Here is a 14233-nt window from a genome sequence, read left to right as displayed (position 1 = left end):
AACATTTTTTCAGAAGTTACGTACTCTTCTAAGGAGGGGTGTTTGCTTCTGAAAAACATCCCTTAAGAAACTATGGGAATTGCCTGAAATACTTGGGTCTTCCTCACTCATTTGTCATGAAATAATACCTGTTGTCTTGTCTCATTGGTAATATCCCTTAAGACAATTTATTGTTTAATCTCAGAAATTTTTCAAAGAAGCAGAGCGCGGCTGAATTCAATATATCGTGAAGGGATAGTGTTTTCTATGAGACTACAAGTGTTCCCAGACAACCTGGACACCTATTTCACCTGATCACGTGTCTGCATGGCACACAAAACATTATCCGCGTGTGGCTGACTATTTCTAAGTCATACATGCTCCATAGTACTTTAACTCTGTCAGTGGCCTGCATTAGTAAGTAACAGTCAATCACTCTTTTAAAATGCATTATTGGTAGGTTTCTTGGATACATTATTTAGTCAAATGTATATTCAATTAATCAATAACCCATATTAATAATGAAATCTGATAAAACTGAGGCCCTTGGAGACTATCTAAGAAATACGAAACAGGGACTTGGTGGACTAAACCAAGCTTGGGGCTTTACAGGGGAGCTAAAGCCAGTTATGGAAACACTGCACCATGGTCCAATTCGTTTTGTGTGAAGGGGTGGGGGTTGCACTCTCCCCAAGCTGATAAACAGGAGACCCTTGAAAAACACAGAGGTTCCATTGCACACTTGTCAGCAGTGCCCATTACTACAAGGTTCACGCAAGCACCCCCCTCGCCCACTGCCACCCCTGGAGGCAGCTAATCTTAAATTCTCAGCAGGCACAAGCCTCAGCCCAGAGGAGGCAGCTAGCGTGCAACAAGGAGGAGGCAGTTCTTGGAACCGGCGGCACTCACAGGTACTCCCTGGGAGCAGCAGGGCAGTCAGAGAAGGGAAAACAAGAGCAGGTTAATGAGCACACAGAGGCGAAGGCAGCATTGGCACAAGGCGCGCAGGCGGGCATGGAGGAGGGTGGATGCTGGCTCTCTTGCTATCTGGGCCTAGGTCGGCCATCTTGGGTGAACTGCCCTTTGCTGAGCTTCAGGGTTGGGCAGCTTTGACTATGTTGTACCCTGCACCCAGAAATGGCCTTGAGAACATGGGGGCACATGGAGGAGGAAGGATGCTGGCTCTCTTGTCATCTGGGCCTAGGTCGGCCATCTTGGGTGAACTGCACTCTGCTGAGCTCCAGAGGTGGGCAGCTTAGCTGTGTTGTGTGATGACCCGGAGCGGGCTTGGGAGGTGTAGGAGTAAGGAAGGCCAACATGAATAGAGTGAGGGCCGGTGCTGTGGGTGTTCCTGTACACCGTGGAAGCTAAGAAGCTGTGATGTCATTGGGAAGAGGCTTCAGGGGGGTATGAAATTACAGGAGAAAGGTCACGGGGGGGATGAAGAGGATGGCTCTGAAAAGATTGATGGAGGATCAGAGGGATGAGAAACAGCACAACAGTACAGACATACTGAAGGGGGGCCCACTAACCGCACCCACAGTCCACCAGCCGTAGGCTGCTTATCTACAGAAGGTGGACATGGAAGGACAGCTGTATCCACACATGGAGCTGTGAGGCCCAGGGTTACATACCGAGGCGCTGCACTGGTCATTGGCAACCAAATGTGAAGTAATTGGATTTTAGGAATATTCATCCTCACACCTCTGCCAATGGCATTAGATGTGTTTAAGGCTCGACAAAAAGAAGCAATTGCCCATGTCTCCACCTTCCAAGGGCCCCGCTGGGAAAGTGAATTTTCTCTCTCGCTCATTTCTGTATATTTTTGTATCTTAAAATTTAGCTTATAATTCAATCTCTGTGACAGCCTTCCATTTCTCATATGCGAGGAACTGGTTTGATCTAAAAGGAACTTTTTTTTTATGGATGTTGAATGAAACAAACAACATTTCTGTGCAAAATGTTTGTAATACTCTCAAACATCACTCACATTAAAAATAAATTAAAGGGAAACAGTATTTAAAACAATCTGCTTAAGAATTATTTAAGGCCATCATGGCAAGACTCTGCAGAACAGAGCAGGCTCTATCAGGGGGCCTGCTGAAAGGCTGGGGCCCAGAGCCAGAGCCCACCTTGCCAATGCCTTAAAAAGGCTCTATGATGGCTGCTAACTTTCAGTTGGCATCTGTGGCAGAGGTAGGGTGGACCTGGTGATGCCAACTTACCCATGTATCTTACATGCCCCCTAGGGTCCCTAGGCTGCTTTGCTGCCCTTGACCGCCTCAGAAGCTCCCAGGCTGGGTGGATGGGCAACAGGGGTGTAAGTTTGTGTCAGCCCCGTCTGTAGCACCCATGGCTCTGCGTGTGACACGGGACACCTTTGTACACACATTTCAACCTGGTCCAGGGTAAACAAAGCTCTGATGCTGGTTGTGAACCCCCAAACCTTCAAAACACGTATACCATGGAGGCTATCCACAGACTATGGGGCTTCAAAAGTGAGCTGGCATCCAGCCAGAGACTGTTACATACAAAGGAGCCACCCGAGTGAAAAAAAACACCAAGAAACTCAAACGGCATACGATACAGTATGCTCGTGTTACGTTGGTAAGGTCATTCTGGTGTACCACATTGGTTTTTAATTTATTTTCATGGATCCAAAGTTATATAGAAGTGCCTCCCCGACTCCAGGGTGTATGCCGGCTCGTCATCAGATGGGGTTGTTGAAGAGTGAGGGCTGTCCTATGATGAAGCATGACACCTGGTGGTGTGTGAGGACATCCCATCACATTTTTGTGCATGTGCAATACTAGGCTGACACAACATGAGCATGGTGCACAAAGTGATGACTGAATATCTTTATCGTTTTTGTCACTAGGGTGGCTCTTTTGAAACCCCAAACCAGTCAAATCCTGCTATGCCTGCCTAGTAACATTGTGACCAGAGGTAAATTTGCTCAGGGCATGAGTCAGTCTGACTTTGAGGCACTTGAAAGTTTTGCGCATCCCACAGACCTCCATCTAATAAACCGTTAGGGCGGGGCTTTGAAGGTTATATATAACACGATATTTTTTTTTATAAATACGAAATGCTGGGCCCCATCATTCTATAAGTCCAAGGCCTCCCGTTCAAATCCCTTTTCCCTTGATTTTCAGGAGCTGCAAGGACGTCCTACACACGCTGAGCTATTCTGGGAGGAAATCACCGGGAAGCCATCCATTTTGTACCAGGACTCACTAGAGTTAATACCACTTAATCCACTGCTCTATGTGTGATCTTGGGAAGAGACTTTAGTTTTGTGTCTCTAAAGCTGCCCCACTGGAAGTGCTTAAAAACTGGATATCTGAGTAGAGGGGGTGAGAAGTTAAAAGGGGCGGTATGAAAAAGGATGCGTTGTGGGTATCTTGTTGGCTGCCCCGGGCTCTTAACCGAAGCTCTCTTTACAAACACACACCCACAGCTACTCAACAGCGAGAGTGGAGTGGTTGTCTGCACACGACAATGTGCGTCTGTGATCTGCCTGCCTGCAGTGGTTGCCTCCTCCCCTCATTGACAGAGTAAATGTGTCTTGGTCTGCCGTCCCCATTGCTCTCACTGTGTGTGTACTATCGCCCTCTTGGGGGCGCTGCACAGCACAGGAGACCAACACTCTGCAGATAAACACCAACGCTCAAACCGAGGAGCCAAGATGGATGCAAACTTTTACCCTCTGTAAATGTACAAAATATTGTCCAGTTTTATTAAAAGAAAAATGATAACATTCCACCCCCTGCAGATTTTCCAAAATGTTGTATGGGAGTAATTGTTTGAATGATTCAAAATAAGAGACACTCTATTGCTTTAAAACTATGTGGTGGGTAATTTGGGGAAAAATGAACAGAGATCTTTTAGAGTCTCTAAAACGTTATTAGAAAAACTGACCAATTATTTCAGAACTGAACAGAACTCCTTTACAATGTTATAGAATTCTAAAAAAAAAAGGCCATAATATTTTGGAAGTGCAGATAACCCTGAAAAAGATGTGCAGAATTATTTTGGAAGTGCATACATATATGCTTAAAAAGCAAACAAGACTCTGTAAAATGTGACTCATTCTTTTAAAATTACATACAGCTCTTTAAAACTGCCAAAAATTATCTAAAACAACAGAGAGCTATTTCTTTTTTTTTAATGCCAAATATGTGAAATATATACTGAAAGTGTCACGGCATTTTTTGCTCACTGCATATGAAACACTTTACAGGAGTGTGTAAATAGCTTTAAAATGGAGCACACTTTTCTTACATTCCTTCTGGACCAGAGTCATTAGAACGGGTATACTACCCATTTTAAACAATGTGTATTTTTTTTTCTAAAGCTAAAGAGGCTATTGTTTTTGGAATTGATTATCTGGTGGACAGCTTGTCCATCAGTGAACCTTAAGCATCGTTTGAGAATCAAGACAGCATGCCCAAACATGCCATGATGACCCTTGTAAAAAACAAAACATCTGTGAATTTCCTATGTGGGGGGGTGAAGACCCTGTTTGTGCAAATTCCAATTTCTCTTTGGATATCTATATTCTAAAACTGTGTATTTTTAATCTTGTGAAGGTTCATGTTTTTGGTTTGGAGGCAAGTGCTGCACAAGGCCTTGACAGGGTGGAGTTGGGGGTGTTGGGTAACTTCTTTCTCTCTCGAAAGGTCATGCACAAAGATCATTCTTCAGATTCCATACTTGGGTGCTGCTGAGAAACCATGGAGGCATCAGAGCCAGTTTCCTATGCCCAAATACAACATGGAGCGCCCTCCCAAATTCTGAGCCTTGAGATGCCACTGCGCACATGGAGCATGCATTTGGTTGGCTGGACAAGCTCATGCACACCTACCTCTCACACACCCGCACCGTCCAGGCCGCAATGATCCAGGAAGAGATGCTGAAGACCAGCAGCACAGTGCCGGGGCAGATGGTCATGAGGGTCTTCATGACGAAGCGGGTGTTGAAGTTTATCTTGTTGAGCGCCCCAATACTTCGTGAAGAGGCGTCCGTGAAGAGCTTACTGTGCAGGAGCATCACGCGGCCAATGAGGTAGAGCCGCAGGAACATGGGGATGGACAGGATGATGTCCACATCAGCGTCCGCCACCGAGGTGGTGTAGGTGAAGGCTAGCCGTGCCGTCCACGTGAACAGATACTGCCCGGGGATGGGGTGGATTGCGCAAACGATCAACTCCAAGGCGATGAAGAAGATCCGCTCGTAGGTCATGGCTATTCTCCAGTCATCAGCGCCATTGTCCACCATGAACAACTGCAGCAGGAAAGCCATGGGTGTGGGATAGAGGGAGGAAGGGAGAGAGAGACAGAGAGAGAAAAATTGGGAGAAAGAAGGAGGTGAGGGAGAGTGAGAGAGATAAGGGAGGTAGGGAGAGAAGAGAGAAAGTAATAGAGGGAGAGAGAGTGGAATAAAGGGTGGAGGGACCGAAGAGAGAGATCAAGGATTGAAGAGAGAATGGAGAGAGAGAGAGAGAGAGAGAGAGAGAGAGAGAGAGAGAAAGAGAGAGAGAGAGAGGGGATGTGAGGGAGAGAGGAGAGAAGAGAGAAATTAGAGAAAGACAGACCAGAAAGAGAGAAAGTGGAGAATGTGGAAAGAAAGAGGAGCAAGGGAGGGATGAGAGAGAGGGGAGAGAAGGTGAAAGAGAAAGAGTGACGGAAATTGACAGAAAGTAAGAGAGATATAGAGTGATAGAAAAAAAGATGGGGGAAAGGAAGGGTGAGAGGAGAGACCGAGAGTGATGCAGGAGTCAGCAAAGAGAGGAAGAGGCAAAGGCGAGGGAAGGAAAGCGAGGAGAGAAGGACCAAAAATACATCAGCGACAGAAAAAAAGTGCAAATAAGTGTACAATTATTATCCACCCGTTTTCTGCAATCCTGCATCCATCATTCATCCCTTTATGTCGTCCACGAGGCATCCTGTTATCTGTCCTTCAGCCATCCATGAATCCACCCAACGTCTGCACACAAATAAGACATGTATTTGTAAAGAACACATTCATCTTTTTGGGTCTTCTTAGCACTATATAACAGACATTTGTTGTTACCCATTCGATTGTACTCCTTTTAGGGTTGTAGCTGTTTTTATTTTTCCATTAATAACAAGGTGCGGAGGTTGCAATTGCCAGATGCACTTTGAACATCGTATCAAAATGGTTAGAGGTGTGGAAAGGGAGGAGGGGGAGGGAGACGACGGTGGAGGGAAAACCGGGGAAGGGGAGAAGAGAAACAATTACATTTCAACAATTTGCACATATAAATCTAATCATTTCTCCAAGTTTGACATGCGAAATCTCCAATATAACTTGAACTCCTCCCTCTAGGCCTTTGCTTGTGAGTCGGGTGTTGTGGTGGCTGTGAGCTGCAGTATCTGCAAGTATTTCGGGCAAGTGAGTTCCTTAAAAAGATCCGACAGAAATTTCAAACCGGGTCCCCACTTTTTTCAAATTTTGGCAATCTGTGGTCCATTACCGCTGTCTCCATAGCCAGCAAGTCTCATAGCTGATGTACCGAGTCTGTTCGTGTGGGTATGGAGTCAATGCCCCAGTGCAAGAGCAACACCTGTTCGGCGGCGCACAGGGGCATTGTAATGGCCTTTCCCTAAGCTAAGCGCAAAGGGTAAGTCAGCGCATTAGGTAGTCCTAGTAGGACATAACTGGGAAATTGAGGCATCTCCGTATCAAACATTGTATCTGTATATGTGAGTATGTCGACCAGTACCTATGTAATTTAGGGCAGTGCCATAGTAAGTGTGATGGCGTGCCCGAGTGGTTGCAGTGTCTCCAGCATCTATCATCCCTTCCCCGTTTCCACTTAGCTGTTCGGGAGGGTGTATAGTGCCAGTAGTGAACAATTTTTAACAGAGATACCCTACCTGAGGCGCTGCCTGGCAAAATATGCGCCCTCTGTAAAACATCGGTCCAATTCTTTGTCTGAGAATTGGCGCTCGCATTCTTGTTCCCACCTTGACCTAGCTGGGGAATGTAGTTCTCCCAAAGTTGTGTTTAGAAATGTGTAACTATCTGATAGTACCCGCCAATCGTCTCACCATGATAGCAGCCACCGTTCGAATTGGGTAAGCTGCCTGCTTGCGTGCCGGCGTGTCGTGGGGGTGTTACCCTGTGTGGTTACATTAAGTAATGCCAGTGTTCCAAATCTGGCAACCCAAAGTCTTTTTGAACCTATGGGAAGTCCAAGAGGCCCCGCACATCAAACAGGTCCCCTATACGTTTGCAGTTTGATTCTTACCAGGGGTGGAAAGCTTTACCATCTTCCGCCAGTGGGAAATCTGGGTTCCCTATGATTGGAGTAAGGATAGAAATGGGAGTAGAAAGTTGTTTAGAAACGCAGAGTCTGTCCCATACACCCGTGGTAGCCCAAGCTACCGGGGAGATGTATACCCCCGGGTGGTTGGTGCCTTTGTGGAAGCCAAGGGAATTTACAGATATGAATCCCAGCAACCGCCTGATCGAAGGAGCCCCCGTGTTTTTCTGTGTATGGTCACTGCCATTCCGCCAGGAAGCGCAATTGGGTGGCTTGATAGTAGCGCAAGAGGTTGGGTATGCCAAGCCCACCCTTTACTACCGGGAGTTGGCCAGTTCTTGCGCCATTCTTGCATGTTTGCCACTCTAGATGAAAGTTTCTGGGACTGTTGAATTTTGCACAGTATGGACTGAGGGGGTTGTAGTGGCATTGCCTGCATATAGAATAGGATCTTGGGAAGTAGGGGCATTTTAACAGCCACAATTCTCCCCGACCAAGAATGTGGTCTTCCATGCCATTATTGTATCAGGGAGCGCTTCGTACGCAATAGAGTAGCATAATTGAATGATACTGCCTTTCCGGTGGTTTGGAATAGTTGGATCCCCAGATGGGGAATTCCCTGTGAGGCCCAGGTGAACGGGAATGCCTAGCTAAAAGTACTTGGTTGTCTTGTGAGATAGTGAGGTTGAGAGCCTGGAATTTAGTCGTGTTCACTTTGAATGCTGATGCCCCCCCTCCCAAATCGCTCGAGTTCCTCCAGCAGCGGAGGCAAAGACTGGTGTGGGTTGGTGATGGCCAGGAGCACGTCATCCGCATATAGTATTATCTTGTAGGACTGACCAGCCATTCCAACACCCTCTATGAGGGAGCGACACCGTATGCGCTCCGCCTGCGGCTTCATACAGAGCGCGAACAAGAGCGGCGAAAGAGGGCACCCTTGCCGTGTTCCCCTCGAGACGTGAAAGGGGGGGGGAGATGTCGTGCCATTAACCCGGACCACCGCCACTGGGTTGGATTAACTAGCCCACACCCATTTCTGAAGCGGAGGACCCAGACCTGTGGCCACTAGAACCAGCTGTAAGAAGGGCCAATGTATGCTATTGAACGCCTTTTCAACATCGTTGGATAGCAGCATCGTGGGGACCTTGGACCTCCCTGTTTTACCTATTAAGTGAAATATATGCTTGGCATAAGGTAATAGATATGGCTGTAGGAGAAACAACTGATAGTGACCACAATCCTCTCTGCCTAACAATGTCATCATAGTGGGGTGAAGCATCTGTGCTGCGAAGACACAGTGGCTGCCAACTAAAGAGGTTCGGCCAACAAATGACATCCGCAGCCTTAAGTGGCACAAACTAGCCGCAGATCAAGATAAGCTTAAGAGTATGCAGAGCGAGTGGTTAGCCTACACAGCAGACGTTGCAGCATTAGAAGCAACCGAAAAAGGAAAGCTGGAAGCAACAAATGCCAATTGCTGATTCTTCGAGCGCCTAGGCTCTTACTTTACGGTGGCAACACATACGATGAACTTAATGCCCACCAAAAAGAGCGCACAAACATGGTACAACAAGGCTTGTAGGTACTCCAGATCCAAAAGCAGTCAAATCAAGGGACTTAGAGGGGGCAAGAAATGCCAGGAAAGCTTACAGACTAGAACTTTGGAAAACAAAGAGGGACTGAGACAACTCTAGATGGCAGTCCCTTAAAGACGCATGCCAAGCTAGGGATAGTAAAAAGTTCTGGTCTCTGGTGGTGTGGGGTAACAAGTCAAGACCTTTAGAACCAGAAAATCATATTTCTCCTTCCGATTGGTATACCTACTTTTCTACCCTGTATACCGACCAAGATGCCCTAAACGTTTTGGCTGTACAACCTAGAAAGTACTCCCAACAAATGTTTTATTTTTCACTTCTTTGGACATATCAACCCCAATTAGTACAATAGTCCAGTCAAAAGCTCTGGGACCCGATGGGATACCTGCCGATCTTTTTCCTTGGAATACCCTAGGTTGGACACAATACATGCATGTGCTATTTAATGCCATAGCTGATGGCGCCCCTATCCCAGGATCATGGAGAGGAGCAGAAGTTGTGCCAAAGTTTAAGAAAGGTGATAAGTCCTTCCCTTGGAATCATAGGCCAATCAGTCTAATTGACTCAATTCAGAAAGTTTTTAGCAGGGCACTCTTGCACAAAATACAGGCATGGGTTAATGAAAAGGAAATCCTATCCCCAAAACCAAGCAGGTTTTAGAAAGATAACAGGAACCATTGATCAGCTGTTCCTCTTCCTTTTACTTTGTTAGAAAACAGCAACAATTGGGAAGGCTAGTTTGTATGTTGCTTTTATAGATCTCAAGAAGGCATTTGTCCTTGTGCCTAGGCAGAAACTGTGGCAAACCTTTAGGGACATTGGTATGCCAGAGGAAATTGCAATCATGTTGATACGCCTGCATAAAGGAAATTTTGCTAGGGTACGTTGGGATTCTCAAGGTCAGCTCACCGACCCAATCCCAAGCTTAGGAATGTTACCGCAGAGTACTCCCCTGCATCCCCTCATGTTAGACATGGGTAGACATTCCTTCGTCTCCAACGCAAAATTGCGTCCCCTGCTGTTCTGGCTAAGGATTATCTCGACCCCTGAATTATTGCCTTTAGCAAGCTGGATCTGTATATACTATACCAAAGTAAGGTATAGTGTGCACAGAGTCCAGTAGACCCCAAAGGAAGGAAGAGCGAAAAGTAGATAATACCTTACTCTCTATTTGTGGTAGTGTGGGCGAGCAGTAAGGCTTTATCAGAGGGTAGTGCTAAGCATGTATTGCACACACTCAGAAAAGAAATGATGTCACACACTCAAAGACTAAACTCAGACCAATTTGTTTGTATAAAAATAATATTTAGTTATATTTATTTCCTACAACCAAACGAGCCTGGCGCAGGTAAATGTAAATGGTACTTTTCAAGGCAGGTTGACCAATACAAGCTAGCTGAATAAAAATGACTGTTACGGGTTTGTAAATGCTTTGAATACAGTTGAAATTACTGTTAGATTACTTTTGCCTACTTTACAGATTACTTTACAGGTTACTTTTTCTACTCAGTGCGATATGCCTGGATATCACACTGGGACATTACCTAGAGAAAAGGTAAGTAAATCAGGTTTTGTACATTTGCAGTTTCTTAAGAGTTTCATACAAACCAACTCCACACATAGAACAATTTTCACAAGAAAGCAGTCAATGCAATCCGATGAGAGGAAATGAAGTTATTGAATTCAAGATAAGTACTTAGGTTTAGGAGTTGATTTTCTGGCGTTAGAACCAGGGGTCCCCCAGGGCCAAGGTTGCACTCTCAAAGCACCCTCAGCGGCACTAGGGCGGTCGGGTGAAGAGTGCTGAGGCCCAATGTTATCCAATGGGAGATAGAGGGCCTCCGGTTGGTGGCTACTCACAAACAGGCCACAAGGTTGTGGGAGCAAAGCTCCTAGGATTTAGCTCAGGGCAAATGGGGATCCGAGTTAGCACACAAGCGGCTCAGGGGCGGCCTGGTGCAGGGTGCTGATTCGGTGCCGGGTGCCCTGTTGTTTTTCAGTTTTGGATTTTGGCTGTAGGCTCGGTCCAGGAAGTCTTCTGGGATGAACCAACAGCTGGGCAGGTAAGTTGGAGGTCTCGAGGATGTAGGTGCACCTTGAATTTACTTCTCCAGGACGCAGGGCAGCTGGATGCAGGGATGTCTTTTGAGGTTGGATTTCACCTTACTGGGCTACTCGCGGTTGAGAGGTCTCCGTGCAGAGGCTGCAGGTGATGTCTGGGAGTCCTATAGGGGTCAACCCATGGTGGACTCGGACTCTGGAGCACTGGGGGACCTCGCTGGGACCGGGAGGTCACTCGGACTCGGGCCGTAGGCGTTGGGTGCAGTGGTGGTTCCAGATTTCAGGTTTCTTTGTCCTCAGCAGGCTCGGAGTCTTTCTTGGCTGTTTCTGTTGAACAGAGCTGCTGTTCACAAGAGATCCGGTCTTTGTTGAAGACACTCAGTTCTCCCAGGAGTTCTCGAGGTGGCTGGCTGCAGGACATGGCGGCTTTTGTCACAGGATCTCTGGAAACTGCAGACGGGCCAGTAGGGCTGGGGCCAAGTCAGTTCTTCTCTGCAGTTTCTTCTGCTGGGCGACTTGTTTCGTCCTTCTTCATAGAGTGAGGAATCGGTCTTCTTGGTTCAGGGCTGCCCCATAAATGCTGTATTTAGGGTGCATTTTAGGGGTATCGAGGTCAGTGGCCAATGGTTACTGACCTTGGGGTGACTACACCCAGGGTGTACTCACCCCATGTGGGGGAGTGGGCACAATCCCTGATCCTGATTGGAGAGTGCCTGCCATCTGCAAGATTGCGGGCACTGAAGAGAGGGCTTCACCTCCCCTCCTCCTCCTGAGGGGTGGGGTTGGCAGAGGTGGGCACACCTTCTGGGCTGTTCTAATTGTTCTCCCCTGTCTTCCCGTTGAAAAGGAGGGAAGACAGGAAGGGAGCCTGCTCCTGATAGCAGGAGAGGCTGGGGGCCGTGTAACAAAGGCAGAAAGGCCTTTGAAGCTCCCCTGCCACAGATGGCTCTTCCTGACTCGTGAGATGTGAACACCTCCGCCCAGGGAAGGCTTTGTTTCTGGGCTCAGGGAGTGAAGGCTCCCACCCCAGGGGTCCAGAAACATGTCTCGAGGTGGCAGACTGGTATTTACCAGTCAGGGAACCCACCAGCGGCTGGTCATTTTTAAGGGGGCATCTCTAAGATGCCCTCTGAGTGCATTGTATAATAAATCCCACACTGGCATCAGTGTGGGTTTATTATGCTGAGGAGTTTGCTACCAAACTTCCCAGAATTCAGTAAAGCCATTATGGTGCTGTGGAGTTCGTAATGACGAACTCCCAGACCATATACCGCTTATGGCTTTACTGCACTTACAATGTGTAAGAATGGACTTAGGCACTGTAGGGGTACAGGTCTCATGCACCTGTAGTGCACACAGCTAGAGGGGTGACTGACCTATGCCATAGGCAGTGGGTTGTAGGCATGACACACAGGGATGTGTGTCATGTTGACGCTTCACTTTTATTTTGCACCAAAACATGCAGCCTGCAGTGGCAGTGTGTGTGTGTTAAGGTACAGGACCTCTAAGGGTGGCACAATATGTGCTGCAGCCCTTAGAGGCCTTCCCTGGTCACAGTGCCCTTGGTACCCATGGTACCTTTTACAAGGGACTTACATGTGGCCAGGGAGCTGCCAATTGGGGGTAGGAAGGTACAGTTTTGGGAAAGAACACAGGCCCTGGGAACCTGATTGGTAGGGACCCAGGGGACATCAAGTCAAAGTGCATCAGAAATCTGGCAAAAAGTGTGTGGGGGATAATGCAATAGAAACCCACTTTCCTACATTGCTGTATGCCCGTGCTTTGGAAGATGTAAAATACAGATACTGCTAATAAAATTAGCTGGCTAAGAGGCGTCAAGAATTTTCTTATGACTATTGGGTTGGCAGATATCTAGGAAGTCAATGACCCCTCTTTGCTCCCCCGTAAATGTGAAGTAAAGGAATCCTATTGGGAGTGGGAAATTCAGGGGGAATTTAGCAGCAGGGCATGGGGGAAGCTTCCCTTAGACTTTATGGCCCATAACGGGATTGTTCCCTGGAATGTTATTTAGATCTTGCATGACTTCACTGGAAAATGGAACAGCGGTACTGAGCCCATAGGTAGTTGCCCTGGTTGCAAAAACTATCAAGAAACCTTAGCCCATGTAATATTTGCTTGTCCGCTGTATGCTTCGTAGAGGAAAAACTGGCTGACCCCGATCTGCAAGCAGTTGGGAACTGACAACTATAGGACTGCGCTGAGAATCCTGATGTCCGATGCCAGGCCACTGTTTGTGTGTGCTGTGGCAAAGTTCCTGGGCCAAATTTGGGGTATTAGAAGTAGGGCCCAAAGGGTGAATGACGATTGATTTTATATAATGATTTTAACAGGTCACAAGACCCTTAGTATCCAAGGAATGGTGATTTACACAGCTAAATCAAATGCATTATGGAGTAGCATGTTTACCGTTCTATTGTACACAGCATTTATGGCTACCAACATGTAAGACTGCTGGGCGGTTTTGAGGAGTGGAGTCTTACAAGGATATAATTTATTGTATTCACTGTAACATTTTGTTGTATGCATGCATATTTTATACCTGCCCACGACTTCAAATAATATTGGTGGCCATCTTTTATTGATCTTTTTAGGCTTGTGATTCATTTATGTATTTTATTGTATTATATAATGCTGCAATATGCACATAGTAGAGGAACTTTTATGACAAGATAACGAAATAAAGTAAATACAAAAACGTCCGCTTGGTGTTGTCTCCACACGTGCGCCCAGGGATAAAACCGGATTGGTCCGGATTAATAAGACCCGGCATAAGACGACCCAGTCTAGTTGCCAGTATCCCAGTGAATAGTTTTGCATCAACATTCAGCAAAGATATAGGGCGGTATGAGGGGCAGAGTTGGGGGTCCTTCCCCAGCTTTAGTAAAACTATTATAGTGGCTGATTTCATGCATTCGGCAAGGGCTCTCTCTATACTAAAGGAATTGTATAGGCGGGCCAGGACAGAGGACAGCCGGGAGGCAAACATTTTATAGAATGCTGCTGTGAACCCGTTGTTGCCTGGAGCTTTATCTAGCTTAAGTTTCTTTCTGGCGTCAAGCACTTCTTGGGATGTGATATCTGATTCCAATGCAGCCGCCACATGGTCCGGGAGCTTTGCGACAAAGGCCTGTTCTAAATATGGAGCACAGTCGAGGCAAGAGTGGGTCTGCGCTATAGAGCGGAGCATAAAAGTGTCCAAATTCCAAAGCTATTTTTGAGTCTAGTACTAGGGGACGAGAAGTGTGGTCTAGTATCTGGGTGATATGCTGTTTATGCGTCTGTGCTT

General features: G+C 46.8%; 1 protein-coding gene across 4 annotated transcripts in view; it reads right to left on the bottom strand.

Annotated features, from left to right (window-relative positions):
• The window catches only part of KCNN1 (potassium calcium-activated channel subfamily N member 1), a 560056-nt gene that overhangs the window by 110455 nt on the left and 435368 nt on the right, over nucleotides 1-14233 (bottom strand). For all 4 annotated transcript variants that reach the window (XR_014971961.1, XM_085637391.1, XM_085637392.1 and 1 more), the window contains one exon: nucleotides 4847-5265. Coding sequence is in view for 3 of the 4 variants with exons in the window: in XM_085637391.1 (XP_085493517.1) it covers nucleotides 4847-5265 (419 nt within the window). In the remaining variant the exon portion in view is untranslated. The remainder of the gene's footprint in view (nucleotides 1-4846; nucleotides 5266-14233) is intronic.

The sequence above is a fragment of the Triturus cristatus genome, chromosome 12 (assembly GCF_964204655.1).
Source record: "Triturus cristatus chromosome 12, aTriCri1.1, whole genome shotgun sequence".
Taxonomy (NCBI): Eukaryota; Metazoa; Chordata; class Amphibia; order Caudata; family Salamandridae; genus Triturus; species Triturus cristatus.
This window is presented reverse-complemented; position numbering and strand designations above follow the sequence as displayed.